Raw genomic sequence first — 25070 nt, 5'->3', positions numbered from 1 at the left:
TCTGTGAAATACCTTCGATAAACGTCGACTTTGCCGATGCAGGATCCTTGATATTTGCGGGTCCTATCGCTATCAGTCGAAAAAAAACCGGTACTGGTTCTAGAAACTATTTAAAAATAGCTAAAAGATCTACGATTCCAAGCTGAAGTAGACACGTTCAAAGGGATCACAGAGTTTGACTTGTCCGCATCCAAGGAAGGAAGTGTAAACTTCCTCAAAAGAGTCATAAGGCTCGGCCGAGAAATTTGAAAAGTAGTACGATTGTTTACTTCACCGAAAATTTTCCTGTTACGGCTGGATGGTTTCCCATAGAGCAAATTCCTATTTTTTTTCTATTCACGAAGCTTGTACCTTGTCTGCCCTGCGATCTTGGACTGGGTCTAAAATTGGTAGGGTCGTGAAGCAACTAGATTTCGCCAAAGAGTTGAAGTGCAATTAAATAACACTTACCTTAATCTTCCTTGCTGTTACAAACATCCATTCCAACCAATACGAACTAAAACACTTTTTATCGTCGAAAAATTAAATCATAAATATGCCGCTCGATCTTCCCTGAAACCTATTGTGCAAAATACCGACGTATTCTGAGAAAATGACAGCTCTCCGCCAATCATAGAGCACGGTACGCAATACGACTCCACGACCGGAAATCGAAAGTGATTCTTGGAACCCGGAGACAGATTCTTGGAATGGACTTGGTCAAAGAGAGAAAGCAATGTATATTATCATGCTTAATTCTCATGCTTGAATGTCTGTTTCATCGCATTCTAGATCAGGGCTTTGGGTTGCTGATAAAATCAACAGTTCACTACGAAATTACAACTTAAAACAAACACGTTTAGCAAAACAAACATTTCTTTAAGCTTGTTTTGAATATTTCTCATGAATATTTCTCACGCCTACTATTTCTCAATAGTAGGCGTAAATGGGAGTTTTCCTTCCTTCTTTCTGTTCTTTTAATCAGTCCACTGTCCTTCTAGTACCAGGAGCGAGTAACACCCTTAGTTGGTTCGGTATCAAAAAGCTGTTTGCATTCTTAAAAGGCATGCTCTTCCCCAGTCTACTAAATGTATTTGTGGACGGCTCATTCCAGACCAGCGTTACAAGAAGATCTGCTACTCGCAAACGACAATAATATAATTCATTTACTTTATTGTATTTTTATAAATAAAACTTGTCTTCATTGAGGACTGAGCACATCGGAGTGAAATTAACATCATAATCAAAATTTTAAACTGAACAATTCTCGAACGCGACTGGTTAACACCATTCCGATTTGTGCACCAGTTGGACACTTACTCGTCATGCTTGTAATTGCACGGTGTAATCAGCGTCATGTCCGTGTAACTGGACAGTACAGGTCACGTGCACGCGCTACTGCCACGCATTTGCCTAGTTCCTTGTAGCTTTTTTCATGAAAACATATCACTGATGGCTAGTTTATTTCTCAAATTTTGTCAAAGTGTTGATTCATTGGTGACAGGACTTCCGGTTGTTCAATTCTGTCTGCTCTCATACTCGTAATAAACAAATCGGACTCCCGTATCGCGTTCGTCTGACTTGGTAATCACTCGTACGATTACAGACATAATTTGACTGTACTCAGTCATATTACTACTAAAAATCATTTTTTAAGTATTCTTGTTGTTTTTCGGTTGTTGGATCACAGCAAACTTCTGGTAGGCTCAAAACGACCTTGGTATCACTGTTAATGGAACAATAGGATGTGTGGCCTCTAAGTCAATAGCTGTCATTAGACACTCGCTCGCTGCCTCGTGTTCGTCTTGAGCTTCCATAACCACGCCTAAAAGATGCCTGAAATGAAATGACACAATAAGCAGACAGACTCATCGCACATATCAATACAATATCAAACACACAAGTGGTGAGAATAGAGATTAATATCAATAAGGGGGTTATCAATTGATCCAATACCATATTCTGTGAACTTACACCATGAGAATTGTATGGCAGACAGTAAGGAGAATTACCAATGAGATCTACAGGTTTCATTACCATTTATTTACACTGGCAGGTCTTTCAACATGAAATGGCACGATACAACACGGTGCACGAAATGAAATAACACAATCGAGAAAGCGTTATATAATGTAACGCAACATGTCGCTGGTGAGGGGGATCTGGCACTGAACAAGACTATAAATCCGTGTAAGCAAGAAAAATGAAAAAAAAAAAAAAAAATCACATGACCCGTATGTTATTCAGTTATAACAAAATGGATGGTACCCTGTTGCTTAATGATTCACAACCGCGCCCAAACCAAAAACTTGAATGAAAGCGTTCACTCACCAAGCTTCAAATGCTGTTGGATCGATATTGATAGCTTCGCGGAGGACTTTCTCAGCCATAACAAGATTACCAAGTTTGTGATACACTGCACCCTGAGGAAACCAAATTAATCGAACAGTTCCACATATAAAGGGGGTAAGTTTCTCGAGAAACTGTGGTGCTCCGTCGGTTAGAGAGTATGACAAGATAATTCAGTATTATCAACTGAGTTGATAACGTAAATTGGTCACCGTTAAGAGTTTAAAAGCTGACTTTTCGAGCGTAGAGCTAACGAAGGGCTAACGCTTGAAACGTCAGCTTTGAAACTCTTTACGGAGGCCAATTTACGTTATCAACTCAGTTATTAACTAAAATACCCAGATTCACGTGTAAACGTAGCCGCGACTGACGCCACTGTTCACATAACACAATCTTGAGGAGGAGGACGAGGAGAAACAATTGATATTAGAAAAAAATCTAATTCAACTGAAATTAGCGGTCAATTTTCTATAGTCCCCCCCCTTTATACTCTGTTAGCGACGACTGATCTCCCCTCCGTATCCCTCAAAAACCATAGGACCCTCCCAAAATCTCCCCCCCTCCCCCCCGCCGATAAATCACGACTGCTCTCTAATAGTGCGAATACTCAATTAATTTTTTAAAGCCAATCTGTATTCGTCAATGAGACCAGTTTTATTTTGTACATCCTACCAGGTGTTGAATGCTGGCCACGTGGCTTGGGTTTATGGAGATCGCATTATCGAAGCAATTCTTGGCCTCCGTAAGGTTTTCTTTAAGCTCGAAAATGCGGCCACGCTGTGTAAGAAAATAAAAACAAATTAAGAACGACAACAACAACAAAAAAACCATTTGAAGTCTGCATATGGGACTGACTCAGAATTTTCTATGCGCACATCAGCGTGCTATCCCGGCGTTAGCTCACAGCACTTCTTAAAATTGCCCCGTTCTCGTTCCAGGCTTTTGATCGGTCACCGCGTTCTCAAAGCGGTCGCGTCCTCGATCTAAAGCTCCCTTCTGAGTTGAGAGTATTTAAAAAAAGGGAAGGTGATGCGTATTAATACGACAGGATTGAGAGATCTTGGGTAATTAAGGGGGGGGGGGGATAAGGCAAATCAATATAGGAGAAAAAAATACCGTGGTGCCATATAAAAGAGTGGCAGGACAGAAGGACTATCTAAGTACTCCATTCCTCCCCCTCCCACTCCCCTCACTTTTTTGAAAGCTGGGTTAGATTTCCTACCCCCTTCCTCTTTTTATGAAAGTCGGGCCAAAATTGTTCCTAACAACCGCGTCTTGGCGTACTGACAACACGCAAGCAAGATTCATACCTGAAACAGCACATCCGGGGAAAAAGGGAATATCAAATGCGCCTCCTGAACGCATGCGCTGGCTTCAATGTCCTTTTCCATGGCAACATACACATCAGCTGTAACAAAACACATCATATGTCTCCAGATAGTCAAATGAAATAAATTAATAAACCACTTCCCTGAGTGACTAAATAGAAATGAGTTAGATAAGGTGGAAACCGTTGACAAATTGTCAAAAGAACTAATGGTGTAGTTTTCTCAACTGATATGGGATTGTGCTGGTTTTATTAACTGGATACATAAATAGGACTAACCAATAGCAAGCCAGAGTTTTGCTTGTAAGGCTAATACAGCTGGAACGCTGAGTCGGACGGAAGTCGAGGCAGCCTCGTCTGATAAGGCCTGTTCCAGGCGCACTGAAGCCGCGATGGAACTGGCACCATCATCTGACAAGAAACACGATGGCAATTAGTTCTGCACAGGCTCCAATAACCAGAGTAACGCGGGGAATTCTAATGTTTGAAGGAACACTTACCGGAGTCTTTTTCACTGGTGAGTTCTGTGAGTGGAATCTGTTTCAAGCTTCGAGAATCTGTGATAACTTTGTCTAGCAAACCTGATCCAGCCCTTTGAAGCTCTGTGGATCTGAAAGCAGTAAGCAGTTAAGACCTTTGGGCCCACTCTAAATTTTACACAGTTTGTGAGTAAGGCACTGGGTCCCAAATAATTTTACTCGTTTACGTGTAGCGTGCACAATTCCTTCCACGAACAGAGGCTGATTGGCAGTCCTTAACCACCTAGTGGCCTCTTCCTTTTTAATCTTGTAATGTTTCCTCGAGCTTCAATTGACTATATATCCCCCGCCTACTAAACGAGATGGTAGTCGATAGCTCGTGCACAGTAACCCCACCTAAGCAATTTTTTAGGGTTCCCCTTACAACAGTCTCTTTAAACGGCTCAAAACCATTGCATTTCCAGTTACAAATGACCAAGCCTGAAATAATAACTAATCTCAATTTGGTTGTCCATATTTGCTTATCAAATCAACAAAGGTCCCTCCAAACTTCGAGTTGGAGACAATCCTTTCATATCTTAGGTTTTGGTTCTTTGCTTACCCCTTATTCGAACACTTTTACCCACAATAAATACGTTAATTTTTGCGCAAAAAGCAGAAACTTTCCACAGTTTGCTCTTCACACTCACCCCGATAGATCAGACTCGTACACTCGTTTCCAGGTTTCCAACAACCGTTTGCACGTGATCAGCGCTTGCTCTCCACCTAAGCAAGCCTGTTCCAGTTTAACCTTCGTCAGAAGCAAACTGAAAACAGACAGAAGATAACATCAAGCAAATGAGAGCACTGTTACTTTCCGTGGATGATACTCTGGTCCATCACAGACCGAGAAACCCTCGGTATTTAGTCAGGTCTCTATGACAGTTCGCCTGCGTCTATCAACTGCAACAATTGAGAACTGAAGTACAACACACACCTGAAGTCATCAGGGAATTCCATCAGAGCAGCATCACAGACCTCTAGTGCTTCAACAAACTATGAACAAACAAATCAATCATATTCTCCTTACTAGACCAGTACACCCATACAAAGTAAACGGTGAGCGCTGACAACGCATAAAATCGATAAGGATCAGTGATGAGAAGGCGGAGCATAAACGAGTAACTTACCTTTTTCTGGGAAGAAAGTATAAGAGCTAAAAGATGCAGAAAAAAGGATTGATTCATGTCCATTTTAAGTGCATTTTTAATGTTTTTCAGGGCCTTTGTCATCTGGAAATGAAAGTAAAATAAACTTTTAGTGAACTGTTTGAAACAATCCACACTTTGAAGCGCTTGATGATCCCACATCGTAACACAAAAATCACTGGGGATCAAAACGGAAAACAGGTTAAAGTGCGGGAAATAGCATTGCAACAGAACATCGATGGGGAAACACCGACCATAAAGCGATGATGGAGTGGGAGGAACGATTTTTTTTGCGGTAATTCTTGCGAACAAGTTTCAGACGACAATGGATTTTCTCAAGTTCGAAATGAAGAAATTTTTTCATGCTTCTGTGCTTGCCCCCTTACTGTTAAAATCAACCATTCCAAAGAACACAGCAGTCGATTATATTCGAAATAATTCTCACCTGTCTCATGAGAGCATGATTGAGGGCGAGGTGAAACAAGACTTCGCTGTCGTCAGGGTCCAAGTTGTGCCCTCTGTGTAAAAGACAGAGAGAAAATGCAAGAATGAGAAGGTTTTTTCCGCACTCGAGACAAATATTTCACGACTTCGTTTGTTCAACAGACGAACTCAAAATTTAGCGTCTCTCTTGCTTTCAACAGGCTCTCATTCAAGGGGCCGAGAAGGAACTGGTCTCGATTAAATTGGCCGTGGTAACGTAACATAGATTAAAAAGAAAATTATTATTAGCAACATTAAAAGGATGAATAAAGATGTTTTTCGTCTTGTCACGAGCGTGGGACAAAGAAAAAATTCTGAGTCCACATGAAAAATCGAACCTCAGACCTTCGGATTTCGCGCTCCGATGCTCTACCACTGAGCCACAAAGACTCCATTACGAAGTTCTTATGACACCCGTCCTGCATACTGCTAGGATCAGCAATGTCGATAGCGTAATGTTTGTTGATAGAAATTAAACTAAAAAGGATGAGCTGTGAAAAGGCTAGCACAGGAAATCATGAAGGAAAATCAAATTTTCTATCATGACACTTACTTCTGAAGAGCATCAATTGCTTGTTTCTGAAGCTGTTGACGTTCTCCTCTTAAACAAGCTGCAGGAAGGTACACGAATATAAGACATTAAAAACATCTTCCATTTAGATAGCTTCAGCCATTTGCTGATAAATGCCCGAAATAGCCACACCTAGCCCCATGAAACGTAGCGCTTCTTCGGTCATCCTCGATTTCTCTCTCGACATCCAAACAATTACAGACTGCATGCTGGCTTCTTTAATCGAGAATTGATAATCATATTGAACTCTTTAATTTATTGTTTCTCAGTCTGCTATGCTCGTAAGAATCGGTAGTCGAGTCTGCTCATTATTGGGTAGTTTGCAACATACTCGCAAGGGGGGTGTGGAGTTGGGGTGCTAACAATCCAATTTCCCACCCCCTCCCTCGCAAAGTTTTTATTGTTCTTATTCAGATGGGAACGGTGTGCTTTAAGGTCGATCCCCGATCAAATAACACTTTCCACCAAAAACAGACCCCTTTCTACAAGCCTTGAACACCTTTTGTACTTGTAATATGTCGTCAGTAATGAAAAGAAAACAACCCAAAAGGAATATTAGCTAGCTAACGTGTCGAAGCGAAGTGTCCCTGAAACAACCTCTAAGAAAATAGTCGTCAGACTCTTTACTGTCTAACTGATAAAAGACATGCAGGAAAATTCCGAAAACAAATTTTCACTAGTTGGGAACGTTTTCGGCCTAGTCTCTGCGCAGATTGGCAAATTCAAAGAGGAAGTTACAAAGTTAATAACAAATCCCATGCACCTTCGCTGGCCAGCAGGCTGTAACCGATACCCAGTGCCAAGTATCCTCTGGACGAAAGCTCTTTCTCATCTCCCTTGGCGATGACTTTCTTGGCAAACTTTATCCCTTCATCAATCTTGTAAATAAAAACAAGAGAGCGAAAAATCTTTTAAATAACAACACCTCACTTTTATCCTCTCTTTATTTTTTCGCTCTTTCGTTTTGCTGTACCATTTGTAATACTTATGATGTCAAGAACTGTAAAGTTTGCTCACGGGCCGCGTTACCCGCACCGCAGGAGCCTCTCTATCTCGATTTCCGTAACATAGAACGTAAACAAGTACTGCTGGTCCCCTAAATAGGAAGCTACTCCGTGTCATGTAACCTCTCGGCACTTCACGAAGTCTCTCCAGCAGTTCACTGGCACCCATTTATACTCCAAGATAGAGAGAAGCACTGTGATAGTGAAGTGCCTCGGCCCAGGACACAACACAGTGACTCAGCCAAGGTTGACGACAGCACAATCCTATCCTTTCTTCATGTGATTACGTTTCAGAAACCTGAGTGGAGGTCCACTTAGTTTCTAATTTAACAACCTTGCTAATCCGAACACTCCATTATTACGACCAAATACTATTTCTTTTTATTCTCATCCAATGTTTTTCTTAATTAAACGTCGTAACCACGAATAACGATAAGACTAAAATTGAAATTTAACCGTGGCATCGTTTAGCTTTAATGAGTCTTTTGACTGAAAACAAACTACAATTCTGATCACTTGACTGAGTGCAGTTGTTCAAGTTAAGAATTAAAAAAATGTTTTAACTATATGAGGAATGGCTTCCAAAAAAATACTGGATATCTTAAAGCAAGGAAAGAGGAACAATGAATCCTGGGTAAGGAAAAAATGCGTCGCATTACATAATTATTCAATAAATTCCCCAAAATAATATTATTCCGGTCTTCCTAAATGTTCCGTGTTAATGTACTTCTCGACTTCCTTCTACAAAGAGTAGTATTTTTAAGTTACTTAACCCCGCCATTACGGCTTGGCTGCTGATGGAAAGGATTCTTTCATCAGAGTTCTCATACATTTATAAGACAAACCCTATTTCTACATTCTACACTAATAAAAGAAGCAAATTTTCATACCATGTGAAGGCTGTTAAAACAGAGCTTAGCAGCATAAAGGCAGACTAAGGAGTCATCTGGTCGAAGTTGATGACACTGTTTGAGAACCATCAGGGCTCTGTGATACTAAGGGCAGTAGAGAAAGTCAATTTACAATGTTAAAAAAGCTCCTCTGTTTACAACTGTGAAACAGTTTCACGAGAAACAACAACATCAACGAAAAAACCTATTGGATCACTTCCCCAACCACTTTCCCTGCAAGTAGCAGAGTAGGAAATTTTCATGACTTAATTCTACTGAAAATTCGTAGTGATTGATCAGGCAATAAGGCCTATTTTCTTGGTTAGTTTCCGTGAAAGCGAAACATAGTCAAAATAGTCCACTGCTTGTCAACTCTTTAACCCCCTAAGAGTGACTAGCATCTAATTTCTCCTTACCATATCACCCCTGAATTAAACATTAAGGTCACAAGAATAAAGGAAGTGATCACCAACTAAAGAAGCTCTTGATTGTTAAACAAATTCTCCTTGTCAGCACCTTAGGAAGTGTTTAGAGAACAGTATGGAGAATATGCATACTGATGTTAGGGTGTAAAGGATTAATAACAATGAACTTCAGATATGGAAACACATACTTTGCCTGCGCTGATCAGAGACAAACCAAACTGAAACCACAGGTGGAACTCTTCAAAAGCAACTTTCATCCCTCTGTCAAAACACTGAAACAGATTTAAAAAAATTTGGTATCATCTTTTTCTTTGCTCTCATTGGCTCTTATGACTATGTTACTGCTGAAGTTTTGGTATTTCAACAATCTGTGAAAAAGTGCTCTTAGAAAGCTTATTGCTACATTCTAACCTCTGCTAACATGCCATACTGAGCTCTCCTGACCAGTGCCACTGTTAGTAAGTCGTACGCATTCTCAGAGTCTATCACTGTCTGTTGCCTAGCTGTTGATCTCTCTGGAGCTTGACTTAGCTCTGCATCCTTAGAGACCTGAAAAAACAAAACCAAAAAAACAAACAAACAAGTAAAATTCAATAGTATTCTAATAAGCTTGAGGCCACCAAAACAATGAAAATCAATCAGAGGACAGAACTAAAACAAGAGATAACAATATTTCTGATCAAATTTCAAGAACAAAACAAAGAAATTGCAACTTCTTCATAAAACAAGTAAAGTGTATGTGACTGCAGTTTCTGTTACAAATCCAGTTTAAAAATCATGGTTGTTACTTCAGTGCTATTACATGCTTCCCTTTAGTACAAGTTAGAAGTATTTTACACAACACTACTACAAATAGTATATTTACTACTAACAATAAATAATTATACCTAAACCTAGGGGAAAATAAATTTATCACAAGGCAATATTTACCTTATCTTTAAACCTACATGAAAAACATAACAATTCTAAACAACAGAAAAAACAAACAAACAAAAACTCAGTTTTAAACAAACCATACCATAGCCTCCTCCAAAAGCAAAAGGAGCAAACTCTCTTCTGTTTCATTCCTGGGGAAAAAAAAACTGCAAGAAAAAAAAGTTCACATCATTGCATGGGGAACAAAGTAGCCTCATAGGTAGTGTATGGGACACCTCTTCAATGTCTTGGGTCCAGTTGTATAAAGGCTGGATAACGCTGCCCAGTGGATAAATCACTATCCAGCAGATAACTGTAAACAAAACATACTAGGCTATCCACCAGAGAGAGATTTATACTGTGGATAGTGTTATCCATGCTCGAACAACTGGACCTGGTTTAGTTGATTAGGATCATCATTTTGTGTTCTTGGGCAAGCTGGAAAACACACTCTACAAAATGTCTCTCTCTTCCAAGAATTATAGATCAGATCCAGTAAACTGCCAAAGAAACTTGAATACATGTATTGCTGAGGCATTCTTAATGATGAAAGGACTGGAATGCTGTCCACAGGGAGTGGCCATATTCCTAATCCTTGTTGGACAAGAGGTATGTTTTGAGAAACTTGTCAAACTTAGAGCAAATTTTTAGACACTTCTCCAAAGGTTATCTTAACAGTCTGTGTCATAATTTCAGGTGTACTTTTAAATGAAAGTGATAAAATCACTTGGTTTTTAGATCAAACCTCACCATTGGGAGAATTTCAGTAAAACTCTCAGATCAACTTGAAGGACTTAAAAAAAAAGGCACAAATAGGCTCATCTCATACCTTTCTCCATTGTACATTTGTGGTTTTAGAGGAAAGGTTGCATGCTTGCAAGTGATAACATTACTTGAGGTGGCCTTCAAGTCCATCTTGGATCCAGATTTCAGTGACGATGTTGAGCTTATCAGTGGAGAGCTGGGCAGTAAATTTAAAGGTTTTTCATAGCTCCTCTCACAAACTCCTCGTAAAAGAACCTGCACCAGTTGTTTGGCTAGTCCCTGAACACATTTGAGGTTTTGTAAAGAAAAAAATAATAAAACGACAACATTTGAGAAAGAGAGGCTTGATCACAAGAGGCTTGATCACAAGCTGCTACTGGCTGTTAAACTCCCTAAAACTCTGCTACAATGATCAAAAGTCATTAGACAATGCATTTACCTTTCTCAAGCCAAGAGTAGTTCTTGTCTCCACCACTCTCAACATGTGCCTGAATCTGTTGATGCCATCAATAATTTTCCTGTTACAGTATAAAAACATAAATTAAACTCCATCTCTAAAATGAAAATCAGAGCTTCCCCTTTTTTTACTAAATTAAATAACATCACAGGGGACTTTGGAGCCTACAAACATAATGTGGACAAACTTAACATGCACAACAGTATGCATGTACAGCAGAAAGTGCATCTGAGTAAGCCTGGGTATTACTCACCCATTCTTGATAAGAAGCACTGGGGCCCTTTGAATTGCTATCTCCAAGGTTCTTCCTAACTTTGGCATTTGTGATGTTGTTACAGTCCTTTGTGAAGATGTCTGGTCAGTCATTAGCCAGAGCCCTATGTCACCAGCGCATTCATAACAAGCAATAATGTCCTCATCACTGATGTCTGACTTTCCAATTGACTGCAACTGTTCAAGAGCCATTGCTGAGAGTATAAGATACATAGTCAATAAAAAACATTTCTATAACCCATTTAATATTTTGCTCCTAAATGATTGGCCTAAATACATCATTTGACTAAACATGCCATGGCTAAAACTTTGGATTGTCTGGTAATGTTTCCAATATTGACTTTTCCCAACTTATATTTTACATCTGGTAAAATGAGAGTTATATATTTTTCAAGATGGGAGAGCATTTTGCTATCATTGCAAATGAAAAGACCAACTTGCTTTTAAACCCTTTTGCACCTAAGAGTGAGAAGTATCTAAATTCTCCCAACAGTATCAACCTTGACTCAAACATTAAGATCACAAGAATAAAGGTAATGATCACTGGCTCTGTACCATAGGAAATGTATATAGAAAAGTGTCGAGAACTTGCATACTGATATTAGAGTTAAAAGGGTTGACACAATCATACCAGTGAAACTGAATGTCAACAAATCCCTGAAGCAATTATTCCTGGCACCAAGGTTCTTTTATAATAATTTGGAGTTCTTGAGCCAGAAATGTAGCATTTTGTGTCAAACTGAATCACTTGTTCTTATCAGTGCATGAAAAACAATACCATGGAGATATGATTTATCAGTCTGCAAAATCAGCTGCTGAATGTTACCTTTGTGAGCAAAACCTTCAGCAACCAGTTTTGTTTTCCTCTTAAGTTGTGTGTCCATGTAGATGTCTTCCATTCCAGCTTGTTTGCAGTATTCTACACAACTCTGAAAGTCTTCCAACACAAAATGAGCTTTGCAAAGCAAAAACAAAGCTTCTTGTTTCCTCTCTACCTGTTCAATCAGAAGATAATTATTATGATATGGTTTTAAGAAAGAAAAAATTAACAATCTGATCTTGGAGGTCAAATCACTAATTTATTTGGATAGGTATCTGTTTACATTATTTATCTTTTTATTTATTACTTCATTCATTTATTAATTTTTTGATTTATTGATTGGTTACTGGTGTTGCCACTGAACATTGACATTTTGTTTAGTTTTTCTTATTTTTTTGTCATTTGTATGCATTTGTATGTCATTGTGTGCCATTGCTTTAGTGACTTTTAGGCTACGTGATTTACACAACCTCATGGTTAAAAAAAGGGGAAAATAAATGGTTGAGTTCAGGGAAACAGTCCTTGTTTTTGTGGATGAAGTGCTTTTACTAGGCAACTGGTGATTCATTTGTTTACTGTTTACATACCTTTCCCAACTTATCTTGAGAAACCAGTTTTTCAAGAATTGAGATAGTTTCCCCTAAACTTTTCTTAGCCTGAACAGCATCTGTTGTTCCAAGAGGATGATCTCTGAGGTATATTTCAAGCCGGGATTCACTGATTAGGAACTTTTTTATTGTATCTGTAAATGAAAATTAACCCTTTAACTCCCAGTTGTGATAAACATGTAACTTCTCCCTATCATAACTACATGTTATCTACCAGACTAGAATGAGAATACTCAAATTGATCAGGTAGAAGTTGTTATCTTGATCTAGCACCAAATTCTTGCAACTTCTTTATAAGGAAATGTGTAGCAGCTAGAGGGGATAATTGAAAATCAGATCAGATACATGTAAATGATACAGCTTTATATAGGAGATCCAGTTTGGCCACATAATGAAATTTAAGGTTTCATTGTTTTTAAAATTCTGTATTGCAAGTCCTCTTCCACTGACGACTATCAAAGATTAAATTAATGTGTCTCATTCATTGGATGGTGTCATCTGAAATGTTACTCCTACTGTCCCCAGAGTGAATATACTTTGTTTAATTAACCTCTCTCCAGTCTCTTTAAACTTTGAAAAACCAGTAAACCCTGGAAAAGCCTCCATCACTCAAAATTCTAAATGACCCCAAAGAGGCTGATGCGAGTCGATTCTACTTCCGTTAAACTTCCCAAACATAATCTCACAACATTTGAATGCACGACTGAATAAAAAATATTTCCTTGAATCTTCCCATTGACGTTTTAATTAAAGACGATACACATGAAATCGGAAAATTTGTGACATATTTTTGAGTCTGTCAATATAGATGTAGCCTTACTCAGATTTCGAAATAATTTAATGATGAATGTAAACACTAAAAGCAGACGGAGGGATACTTTTCAATTTCACGTAAAATTTTTCGACTGAAAACGTCAATCTTCCAGAATCCTTCACTAAACTTGTGAATTATTGAACAAAAGCTTTACCAAATCGTATCCATGTTGATGAAAATTTAGAGTAAAATCCAGCTGATATTTATAAAGGAATTTACTTAACGATAACAAAAACACTCACCTATACTTGGTTCACTTGTAGTCCGACTCGATAGCTGATCGACCAGTTTTGGAATACATTCCCATTTTTCCTCCCACCGTGAACGCTCTATTTCATTTTCTAAACTAGTTTTGGATCTTCGAGCCATCTCATTTCACGAAAGCGTGTTTTGAAGTAATGTACAATATGCCCGCGGAACAACTACCAGACGGCCATGTTTGTTTTCAACCAGAGGGCGCATAGGACTGGGTTCTACTTAATTCAAGACTTGTCATGTAAGATCACACAGAAAGTCCATGGGCAACCTTATTTTTATTATTTTGTTCCAGTTCTTTGATCGGATGGTGTTATTTACTACCAAGATTAAATATAATTGAAAGTGAAGAAATGTTATTTTTCACTCTACGAGGTATTCGATCATTATGAACAACTTTCAATTACCATCACCTGCTCCTCTTTCCTAAAAAAAATCCCATTCATCCCTGGGATAATATTATTTCGTTTTGGTCCGGTTTATGGTAGAGGGTTTAAAAACGGAGGGATATTGGTTGGGGGAGGGGGGAAGCCCCGTTTCGCAACCAGCTGATAACGAAAAATACCCGTGGGAACAAACGGCTCTCTAAAATTTCCCTTATTCCCATCGTCTGACTTCGTGACTCAGTTAGTAGCACACAACTACTATTTAGGGTGGGGTAATATTTGCAAACCCCGTCGAAACATGAGCTTCGTACTCTGCAGTTCCTTTGATCACTGTTAACCTATGAAGATCATTTCGTTGTTGGTTACTACTGACAAGTTAAAGTTTAACTTTCTGCACTTATTTGTGATCAAAATTCAGCCCTGTTACTTTAACTGAACATGAAACAAAACAAAACAAAACGCGATCAAATCTTGACTCAGTTGTAAGTTACTAGGTTGATCACGGCTCTCCACTCTCCGCATTATTTGATGAGACACTAAAAAAGAAGCTTTAATACATAAATTTGAAGGCTCGGCTTATTTACATTTTCAGGTGAAGTGAAGTTACTACGACTTAGGAGGTATTTGAAGTGAAACTAAGAAAATAATTAACTCATTATAAGTGATACACATCTCTGCTCAGAGAAAAAGGTCAAAGACGGGATTGACCCGTTCATTCGTTACCAATTTGATTATATTATTCATAAGCACAGTTACCTTTTGCAAACGCTATGGTTGTTCAATACGGTTTGCGTTCATGTTTACCGTAGAGAGGGATTATGATTGGAAATAGATTGAAGGTTATACCACAGACTGCCAATTAACAAGGCGTGGACTATTTCTTTTGAAGCCTTGGGTTCGCGTAACTGTCTTGAATAGTACACACACGAGAAATTCCTCCAATGCTGAAGTTTCTAGAAGACACATCAGTCAATATGTCCTACAGCGCTACATGATTTCTTTCATGTATGACAAGTAGTTATTTACATATCTATTTTATGTACAACTTGAAGGAAAAAAAACGTCATGGCCTAAATATTAGACCTCCCTTACATACTTAGAATAGGTGAAGGTCTAAAATGAGGCTAAATTAAACTGACTCTTAGATAGGTTGCAATAGCTGGCAGATTGTTCTCTGATGTTTGATTCATTTCTTCATAATTCGTAGGAATTCTGCAACAATGTAGAAAACATGTTAGCATCCTTGTTGTAGAGAGTTATGCAGTGGAAGCATTGGAGATTTCATGCAAGAATAATTTCCAAGTAGTTCTGAAAAATTGCTGTGACGAATTGTAGATTTATTGGTACCTCTGGCATTGTATGTGTCTATTTTGATTCAATTTGATTATGTTACTGAATTTCAGAGGCCTCCCGTAAGGTCAGGACAACAATGACATCACCCTTATCTAATCATTTTTTTTATCCGGTGTAATGCATCGGTACCCTAAAGTATTACCTTCGTAGTTTACCCTGCCGTCTCCATCCAGGTCTACTTCCTTGATCATATTTTCCACAGCAGCATCAGTGATCTGTTCCCCTAGGCTCGTCAGGACGAAAGTTAATTCTCGTTTGGAGATATAGCCGTTGCAATCTGTGTCGAACAGTTGAAATGCGTCCCTGAGATCGTCTTCAAATGTGTGCTCACCCATCTTGTTGGCCATTACTTCCAGAAACTCTAGGAAGTCAATGGAACCATCACCTGAAAGAAACATAAAATTCTACATCAAAGGTTTTACAGCGGAGTAAAGAAGGTGTCGGGCTAGGAACGTAAGTAAGGCGTTCAAAGTGTCTTTCACGGGATCAAACTGGTATTAATTTGCCGTAGTGAAGTTCCTTAAATTAAAAAAGACACTTTCTTTCTCGTAGTTTTACTTTAGGCATGGAAAAGGGGTAAAAACAAATGCAAGCGGAGTAGATGAAAGGAGCAGCATTTTGGTCAATAGCGGTGAAGGAACGGACAGGGGTTTGGAACTCAGTAGGGGGGGGGACAATTCTTGTTCATTTATTTGTTAATACCCACCCCGTCTTAGTCATTGCCAATAGAATATGCAGCTACGAAGTTAACGTTTCTTAAGCAATCTTTCTCATAGAGATCGATAAACAGTACGCACACTATTTCCAAACCCGTCGATTTTAGATGTTGATGAAGTTATTTACTCATTAAGGATCCTTTTTGAACATACTCACCGTCTTGGTCAGCTTTTTGAATCATTGCTTCAACCTCTTTCTTTGTGGGACTTTGACCCAAAGAGCTCATTACTTCACTCAGTTCGTCTGCTGTTATTCTTCCGTTGCCATCTTTGTCAAAGAGTAGGAACGCTTTCCTAAAGTCTGGGTGAAAATAATTTTTTCTGTTATTCAAATTCATATTTAAGAAGAAGAGTGGGGGGTTTTGATACCTCCTACTGCGCTCTAATTAATTTTCTGAAATAAACTGTTTCCTCATGCAAACTCTAACAGGGCCTACTCATGAGGAAAATGTAAAATTTTTTAAAAAAATTTGAATTTGCTTACCTTCTATTTGCTCTTCGGTTAATTTACTGGAAGCCTTAAGTGAAATGAAAGAACATAAGAACTTGGTCAGCTTAAAACGCACATTAAAGATAAATGTGTAACAGTACATGGATCAGATATGTTAGTTGGTTTGTCACAGTTACCATGGCTTTATTTTCACCACTGCTTAACGCTTTAACTCCCAGAAGAGAATAACATGGAACTTCTCCCTATAATGTCCCTACATTATCCAGCAAACAGGTAATGAGAATATTCAGACTTATCAGGTAGATTTTTGTTATCCTCATCTAACACCGAATTCTCTTAACTAATTTACAAGGAAATATGTAGCAGCTAGAGGGGAGAGTTGACAATATGATCTTGGGAGTTAAAGGGTTTATCACTCTCATCCTTAAACAAGCCTCACCTTTTTTCAGGCTTCTCAGTTTTCACCACTGCTTAGGTAGTGTTCACTACTGCAATTATCACTCTCATCTTAAGAAGAGCCTGAATTTTTTTGGGGGCTTTTTTTTCACCACTGCTTAAGTAGTGTTCATTACTGCAATAATTACTCTCATCTTCAAACAACCCTGAAATTTTTTTCGGGCTTTGTTTCAATTACTGCTTAAGTAGAGTTTATTATTGTGATGGTCACTCTCTCCTTCATCTACTAATCAATCGCACTTCAAACATATGATGTTCACATATTCACAGTCCTTTAAAGTGATGCCTTCAAGTTTTAGATCCCTGACGATAAACAGATAGGTTCGTTATCATTATTCGCTTTGCTTTTTTTCAAAATTGTTTTAATTGCATGACACATATTATTTTCAAAATATCATTTATTTATGTCAAACAACCAGCGTCGTGTAATTCGAGAAAAGGAACAAATTTACATAACGAAATAGTAAATATTTTTGAAATAACGGTTGAATTCACATGTATCAAGAATTTATTGTCTTATGTTTTCTCCTTGGAAACCATTCTATTATCGTGGCGAAGTTGAGGTATCTTAATAAACTGAAAAAAACAAATTTAATTTAAAGTTCCAAAACACCTGCATGTTTCTTGGTTGTTAAATCGTTTAAGCGTTCGTATGACAACAGATTAGCTAATTTTGAAAATAATTCGAAGAGATGCGTTTTGTTTCTTTTGTAACTAATTATTTGCAATGACCTAATATCTCCGTTTTCAGCTACATCACGAAATCATCTTGCAAATGACTGAACGTCTGCCTTCCGGGGTACGATTCAACATAACATACACTCGATATGACAGTTTGTTCTCGTCACTGATTCGAGGATTTTTTCTCGAAATTCTATGTTATTTCTCCCTCCTCAAAAACCAACGCCTAAAATTTTTATTCAACCTGGAATCAATGGGCTAAGTCCAAACTAGATGTGCCACAGCCAAATTCTATTCCTACACTGCCTCAATGATGTCACACAAGGCTAAATACCCACAATTCCACTTACCATTTCTTTTTCATTAAAGCGGGAAAGGTCACAGTTTCTCTCTAACAAGATTTGCTAATTCCCTGATATTTGTATAGTCGCTCGTGTTCCCTGCCAAACTCCGGCTGCTTCATGGCATAGGCTCTGTTTTGTTAAGCCTCTGTGGCTTTAGTCAATTAGAGCATTAATTTTTCATCATGTCGGTGTAGACCTCCCAGTGTCAAAGACATTGATAACTTGAAAACCCCTCAAATTGTAATATTTTGATCAGAACACCGAGCTGCTTACTTGCGAAGCAATTTACGAATCTAAAACAGTGTAAATACGCGAATGGTTTGCATATTCCAATATGAAAAGATTTCAGTGACAAAGATAACACAGGTTTGAAAGTCATATGATGTGAGACCATCAGCTGACAAACTCATTATACAACTTGACATACACTTCTGCACAACAGCTCGGCGGATCCGAAAAGTGTAGACCACAAAGCATGAAACGACATTAAAAACCTTTCCTACCTTTTTGCTCAATGTTTATACAAATTTTCATCCATCCAGCCGTTGTTTCATTTGAATAAAGCACTTACATAAATCACAAACTTATGCGAGACAGGAGATATTTCCTGTAGTCCCAGTAACGCAAAAATTCATACTTAAATTGAGAACAATTAAACATCTTAACCTCTCATATGTTTAAAGCGATGTAAAATTTCCAATGCTTTCAATACCTGATTCTCGACCATATTTTCCTTGACCTCAGTCATACACGAAATAGTTCAAAGCTTCTGAGGCGATAATCTTCCAGCGATTAATTATTAATAGTATGGCTGTCCTCCGTTCAGACACATCATGGCAGTTGTTGTGGTGAGTTTTAAAAACTTGTTACTAAGAACGAATAAAAAAGCATCATCGATTTTGTCCCAGTGACACGACCTCTGAGAGGCAGTGCCTTTACACTGTGGGAAACTTTTATGATCTTCTTGAATCCAGAACCTTCTCAGCGCGAAACGGCAGAAAGCTTGAAAACTTCCTTCGTAATTGAAAATGTAGCCATATGCTCAGTGTTAATTCTATACAAAGAATCTACCGAGTTGCGGACAAGAAAAACGAGCATGAAAACTGTAGAATTTTTATGAGCAAGACATTTCTTTAAGAATATCTATTGAACCGGATAACGATAAACCAATCAGAATTCGAGCTCAAATCACATGACCAATGAAAAGCCAGGAATTTTACATCCGGCATCGCACGAATGGACTGAGGGATCAATATCCGTTAAACAGCTTAGTATTATTGGTGATATGATGTTAAAACTGCGGTCTTCTTTCCGAAATCAGTCCTAAATTCCTCTTACAGCCCCTGAAAATTAAAATTACCCTGCTTCCTAATTTGAAACTCGTCTGAATAATAATGTAAATGAAAATGATTGGTTTTTTTTAGCATGGTGCTCAAGGAAAAAAGGCAAGAAGTAATAGGATTAATTTCTTTATTTGATATGAAAGGCATTGAAAAAAAAATTCTGTTAGCTCCCTACAGACGTAGAACCTATGATTATTTGAAATTTATTCGATGCGAAACTGGTGAAATCAACACATGTCGCTATGTTTTGTCGGCTTTTTCAAGTTGTTTTCTTTTACTCAGGATGCGTGTGAATCATGCATAATTAAATCTACCGTACTCAAAATTTTTTTTTGAAGTTTTTTTTCTTTAATTTCAAGCGCCGGGAGTGTAAATTAACAAAAAATATTCGCCCCATATAAATTTTTTAGCTGCCGTGGTTTCGCAAAGATCAGCTCAGGTCTTTTATACGTTCGCGTGTAATCTATGCTTTGTTGAGCAGGTACATGTATTAAATATTCACGCAACACGTCCGAAATGCAGGCTATAGATATATGAAGTACGTTATCAAAACTTACCTTGAATTAACTCCCTAAAATATTTGTAAAATAAACGAAAGTTTTCAACATTTGGTTTTTCCAAGTAAACAATATTAAGGTAAACCATAAAAATAAAGAGTGGATGTCATATTATACAACTGTTTTATAACCGAAATGAAATGCACTGAGTAAAGAGCCACTGGTAAATTATTTAATAGAATAAAAGTTAAAATGCACATCTGTAATAGTTTTAAAATAGCTTTGAGTTCCATAAATACTCCGTGTAGCTGGTTGAAAGCTGTTTAGCATTTAATTTATCAAGCGGAGTGTTTCTAATTTAACCTGCACTTGAAGCAAATTTTTATCAAAATTGGGCGTATCTTGGAAACTCCTAGCTTATCATAGCATTACAAGAGAAATGAATGTATTTTTCTATCGTCTTTTACTGCCAAAAAAAAAATAATTTCAGCTACTTTGAAGCATTTCGAAAGCGTATTCGACCATATGTTTCGTCTCGAAAATCTTAAAGCCACTTCAATTCTTGAAAGATATCCCAGCAACATAATTTTGCGACAAATCTAAAAAGAATACGTTTTGCAAGAATTTACTTCAAAAGTTTTTTTTTACATTAGCGGAAGAAGCGTCTTTCAAATATTGTTTTCCTACATATTCTCTACTCACCATATTTCGATAGCGGTGGAGGAGGGATTGAATTTATGATAACATTTATCTCACATCAGTTATGTAAAGACGTTGTTCGACTAACGCAGGATCTCATTAATTTCTTTGAACAGTTTGCACAATAGAAACACAATCATTTTGGCATAAAAAAGCTTTTTCAAATGAAAATTTAATGAATATCAGTATGTTGAGCTTGAGATTAATGCTAAATTTTGAAGCAAAAAGTTAAGCAAAATCGACTTACCTTACGAACAGTAAAAGCCATTGCACAGCCTTTTTTGCTAATCACTTTAAAACGTCAAAATATTACAAGGAACCACCAGTAAATATTTAAAATTAGCACATAAATTAGATTCATTCCATCTGTGGTTTATTATTCTGGTGCATGCTAACAGCCTTCCGGTTTCAGTAAACATCGGGAAATATTGAATGGTAATAACTTACATGTTGCTAGCTTCCCGGCGACTGATAAGTTTCACAGTATGCTCTGTAATTTCTGAATGGGTTAATATTTTTCGTGGTAAAGTCAGCCTGTTCTTAATTTAAATAATCATTGGTCGAGTAACCAGAAAATAGGCATCCAACATACTGAGAAGGTAAAACATACCGGTAAAGTCCAATTTTGTTTCCTAAAATTTTAAAGTAACGAATTAAAATGTCAGAGTTTATTTTTCGCAGAAGACCTTAAAGAAAAGAAGGAAACGTTTTCGTATCACGCAACGCTGTCATAATCTCTCAAAACCTTCCTACTTTCAGGATGTAAATGCCAATTCTCCACACTCTCAGCTATACAGTTTTGTTATGGTATTAGCTCTAACTATCTAATGTTGATTAAAACAATACCCCGAGTTGATGATATTTCTATTTCTCATAATCTCTCTACTTGAAACTCTATTGATATCGTAAGGAGAAATGTATCCTTGGTCAATCACGGGAGTGAAAGCTTTATGAAATTTGGCGATCCAGGGATTTTTCCGTTCTGGTCCATGCATGTCGTAAGAAACAAACCTTTGCATAGATGCTGTTCGGTTCGAAAGTTTCTCTTTCCATTATTAAGAGAATTCTTAATATCTCATCGACCATATTTTTCCTAGAATCTTATCTCATTCGAATCCGATGTCCTTTACTACTGAACTGATCACGATAAAACGAATCGTCTTATTTTTCTCTCAGGAAACCGGTCAACAACGACACAGCAACTCTAAATGATAAATTGAAATAACTTCAACAATTTTTTTTGGCAGAGTTCAGTAGATTCTGAGGGTGTACAATTGAGCTCTTTCTCGCCTATGTTCAAAATCAATTTTGGGAAAATCGAATAAGCTGATATATTAATGAGATAAAATGTTTATTTTATACTATAGCGAGAACTGAACGCGCGTAGCTCGCAGAGCAGGCGTAATTTTGGCGGTTGAGTGCTCAGTATTATTAATATCTTTTTACAGCGGCGGAAGGCTGGGGAGAGAAAGAAATTTGTACCGAGGGGGGTGAGTGACGGTCAGCTAAAACTCTACATCAATGAATGATCGCAAGCCTCGTGATGTTAACGGGCTATCTTGGGTAATCCTCAGATCCTTTTATTCAAACCTATAATTAATTCAAAATTCCCTTTCAAAAACTTTTTAAATACTGAAAGAAAGAAGTAATTCCATTCAGGTTCGTAGAGAAGAACCTGAGTTTTTACATTGCAATATAGCAAGCAAAGCTGGTTTGAGTTTCCGGATGACTAACACAGTTAGGTAACATATTGCGGTTTGAGATTATGAATTTTCTTTTTACACTGGGTAATACTTTCATTTGTTTTATTCTAATTATTTAAGAGGTTTTAGATATGGAAAATGATAATCCAGTAAGTTCTACACTAGTTTTTTACATTTGAATGCTTCACGCCTTGAAGAATATCAGACAAAACAGTATATTTTACGACTCGAAGTCTGCCACTCATGAAACTTTTGTCACAGGAAAGGTTACATTTAGAATCTGTCATGATGAATTCGTTATGTCACTGGCGAGGTCAAATTGCGGGTATTCTTTCAAGATGCCTTTGTCATTTGTATCCGACAATTATTACACGGAAGCTGCGAAAATTATTAAAGAACCTCCGGCAGCCCTGCCGAAGCGCGAATTTCATGTACACAGGCATTCGCAGGCATGTCTCCGTAGCACCTCAACGAGCAGCGCTGCAGAGTTCATATACCATCGAGAACAATACTGTTGATTGTGCTTTCACTGTTGAAGGGTGTTTGTTGGCTTAGCTGTTTTAGCCATTCCCAGAATTTTGATGACAAATAGCATGCTGAGTTTCCTTGCAAAATGAAAACACCATTGAAACTCAATCGACTGTCAACGGCTTGTTGTTTGTAATGCCTAAAAGAAAAAAAGAGAAAGTTTCTCGAAGAGCAGACGACTCAATTTATATCTTCATCTATATTGAAGCGCAGCCGATGGACAGTAAATCTGAGCAAAGTTAGTCGAGTAAAGCCAAACTACTCAGAGAAAACACATTCTTTGTACTGACGTCGAGCAGAGAATAACCGTTCGCAGGTGTGTCTTTCTAATACGTTCTATGCCTTATGTTCCTAGCTTCAATGAGGAATTCTGCAGCTTTTCGCCTCAAGGCTACCTATAATACACTCATGAGCCCATGCGACCCAACTCAAATTCTGGAAAATAGTTAACCTGAAACGGCAAACGGTGCGTATGTATCAATGGAGATATATTTACATCGCTTGCAGATCACGTGAAGCGCTTTAGGTAAAGATCGCGAGCTTCGTAATGTAAACTCTCCCTAATAAGACGCCTACAATGCATGCTAGAACGGACTATCTTGGGTAATCATCAGATCGTTTAATTTATTCTTATAATCAATTCAAAATTCCCTTTCAAAAGCCTTTAATACAAAAGAAAGAACTAATTCTATTCAGGTCTGCCGAGAAGAGACTGAGTTTATATAATTCAAACATAGCTATCGCAGCCAGTTTGAGTTTCCAGATGATGGTCAGTTAGGTAACATATTGCAGTTTGGAAATATTAATTTTCCTTTTCGTACAGAGTAGCACTTTTATTTGTTTTTATTCTAATTATTGAAGAGGTTTTGGATATGGGAAATAATTATAAATCAGTAAGTTCTGCACCGGTTGTTTCATTTGAATGCATCACACCTTGAAGAATATCAGACAAAACAGTACATTTTACGACTCGAAGTTTGCCACTCACGAAACCTTTGTCATAGGGAAGTTTACATTTAGAATCAGTCGTGATGAATTCCGTATGTCATTGGAGAGGTCAAATTGCGGGTACTCTTTCAAAATAACGTTGTCATTTCTTTACGAAATTTATTACACGGAAGCTGCGAAAATTATTAAAAAACCTCTCGCAGCCCTGCCGCCCAACATTCAAAGCTCACACAAGCGCGAGTTACATATACAAAGGCATTTGCCATGGATGCTTTCACTGTTGAAGGATGTTTGTTGGCTTAGCTGGTCAAGTAATTTTGATGAGTCTCTTTTCTTCTCAGTAATAGAAGCCTGAATTTTTGACCACTCCCAAAATTTTGATAATAAATAACATGCTGTTTTTCCTCCCAAAATGAATACACCATTGAAATTCAATCGGCGGTCAACGGCTTATTGTTTTTAATGCCTAAAAGAACCAATTAGCATCGCCGTTCATACGCATTACCAATTAGACATATACGGTTGGACTGCCAAGAAAAGTTTCCAGAAAGCAGATTACTCAATTTATTATTCATTTACATTGAAGCGCAGCCGATCGACAGTAATACTTAACAAAGTTAGTTGAGCAAAGTGCCCTGTTTTAAGAAAACTAATCAAAGCAAACACGATCTTTGTATTGACGTCAAGCAGAGAGTAACCGCTCGCAGTTATGTCTTTCTAGTACGTTCTACGACTTATATTCCTGGCTTCAGTGAATTTTCCTCCTCAAGGCTACGTAGAATACGCTCTTACTATTCAATGCAAGTCTAGAAAATCAAGAGAGTCCATGCGATCCAACTCAAAATCTGGGAAACAGTTAACCTGAAACAGCGAACACTGCATGTGTATCAACGGAAATAGAGATCACGTGAGCGCCTTAGGTAAAGATCACGAGTTTTCTCATGATAACTCTCACTAATAAGACGCCTAAATTGCATGCTAGAACGGACTATCTTGGGTAATCTTCAGATCGTTCATTCTTATAATCAATTCAAAATTCCCTTTCAAAAACCTTTAAAAAAAAAAAAGCAAGAACTAATTCTATTCAGGCCCGCAGTGAAGAACCTGAGTTTTTAAACATAGCTAGCGCAGCCAGTTTGAGTTTCCAGATGATAACAGCATGCTGTTTCCTCTCAAAATACATACACCATTGAAACTCAATCGGCTGTCAATGGCATTTATTGTTTGCAATGCCTAAAAGAACCAATAAGTATGGCCTTTCAAACGCATGACCAATTAGACATACACGCCTTTGGGCTAAGAAAACTTTCTCAAAGAGAAGATGACTCAATTTATATCCTCGTCTATATTGAAGCGCAGCCGAT

The 25070-nt window shown here is 37.8% G+C and overlaps 2 protein-coding genes across 5 annotated transcripts; both read right to left on the bottom strand.

Annotated features, from left to right (window-relative positions):
* Window positions 1-1135: 1135 nt before the first annotated feature.
* LOC113677847 (tetratricopeptide repeat protein 7B) lies at window positions 1136-13810 on the bottom strand. Its single transcript, XM_089212634.1, has 22 exons — window positions 13589-13810; window positions 12512-12666; window positions 11931-12099; window positions 11085-11298; window positions 10814-10892; window positions 10439-10653; window positions 9713-9776; window positions 9106-9243; window positions 8883-8966; window positions 8270-8374; window positions 7139-7253; window positions 6358-6415; window positions 5767-5839; window positions 5304-5405; window positions 5111-5169; window positions 4824-4940; window positions 4156-4265; window positions 3935-4066; window positions 3639-3736; window positions 3001-3105; window positions 2311-2402; window positions 1136-1815 (listed from the first exon to the last, which is right to left on the bottom strand). Exons 1-22 carry the CDS (start codon window positions 13713-13715, stop codon window positions 1686-1688), a joined length of 2541 nt encoding a protein of 846 aa, XP_089068760.1. The 5' UTR covers window positions 13716-13810; the 3' UTR covers window positions 1136-1685.
* Window positions 13811-14511: 701 nt separating this feature from the next.
* LOC113677845 (neo-calmodulin) lies at window positions 14512-20937 on the bottom strand. Of its 4 annotated transcripts, none has more exons than XM_027194683.2 (5): window positions 20775-20937; window positions 16541-16574; window positions 16214-16357; window positions 15483-15725; window positions 14512-15199 (listed from the first exon to the last, which is right to left on the bottom strand). In XM_027194683.2, exons 1-5 carry the CDS (start codon window positions 20793-20795, stop codon window positions 15174-15176), a joined length of 468 nt encoding a protein of 155 aa, XP_027050484.1. In that variant the 5' UTR covers window positions 20796-20937; the 3' UTR covers window positions 14512-15173. The 4 variants fall into 4 exon arrangements, with proteins under 4 accessions (XP_027050484.1, XP_027050486.1, XP_027050483.1 ...); XM_027194685.2 differs by lacking the exon at window positions 20775-20937 and adding an exon at window positions 20531-20625; XM_027194682.2 differs by lacking the exon at window positions 20775-20937 and adding an exon at window positions 18701-19141.
* Window positions 20938-25070: the final 4133 nt, after the last annotated feature.

The sequence above is a fragment of the Pocillopora damicornis genome, chromosome 7 (assembly GCF_964200805.1).
Source record: "Pocillopora damicornis chromosome 7, jaPocDami1.2, whole genome shotgun sequence".
NCBI classification, from domain to species: domain Eukaryota; kingdom Metazoa; phylum Cnidaria; class Anthozoa; order Scleractinia; family Pocilloporidae; genus Pocillopora; species Pocillopora damicornis.
The sequence above is the reverse complement of the archived record's forward strand: the minus strand, read 5'-3'. Positions and strand labels throughout refer to the sequence as shown.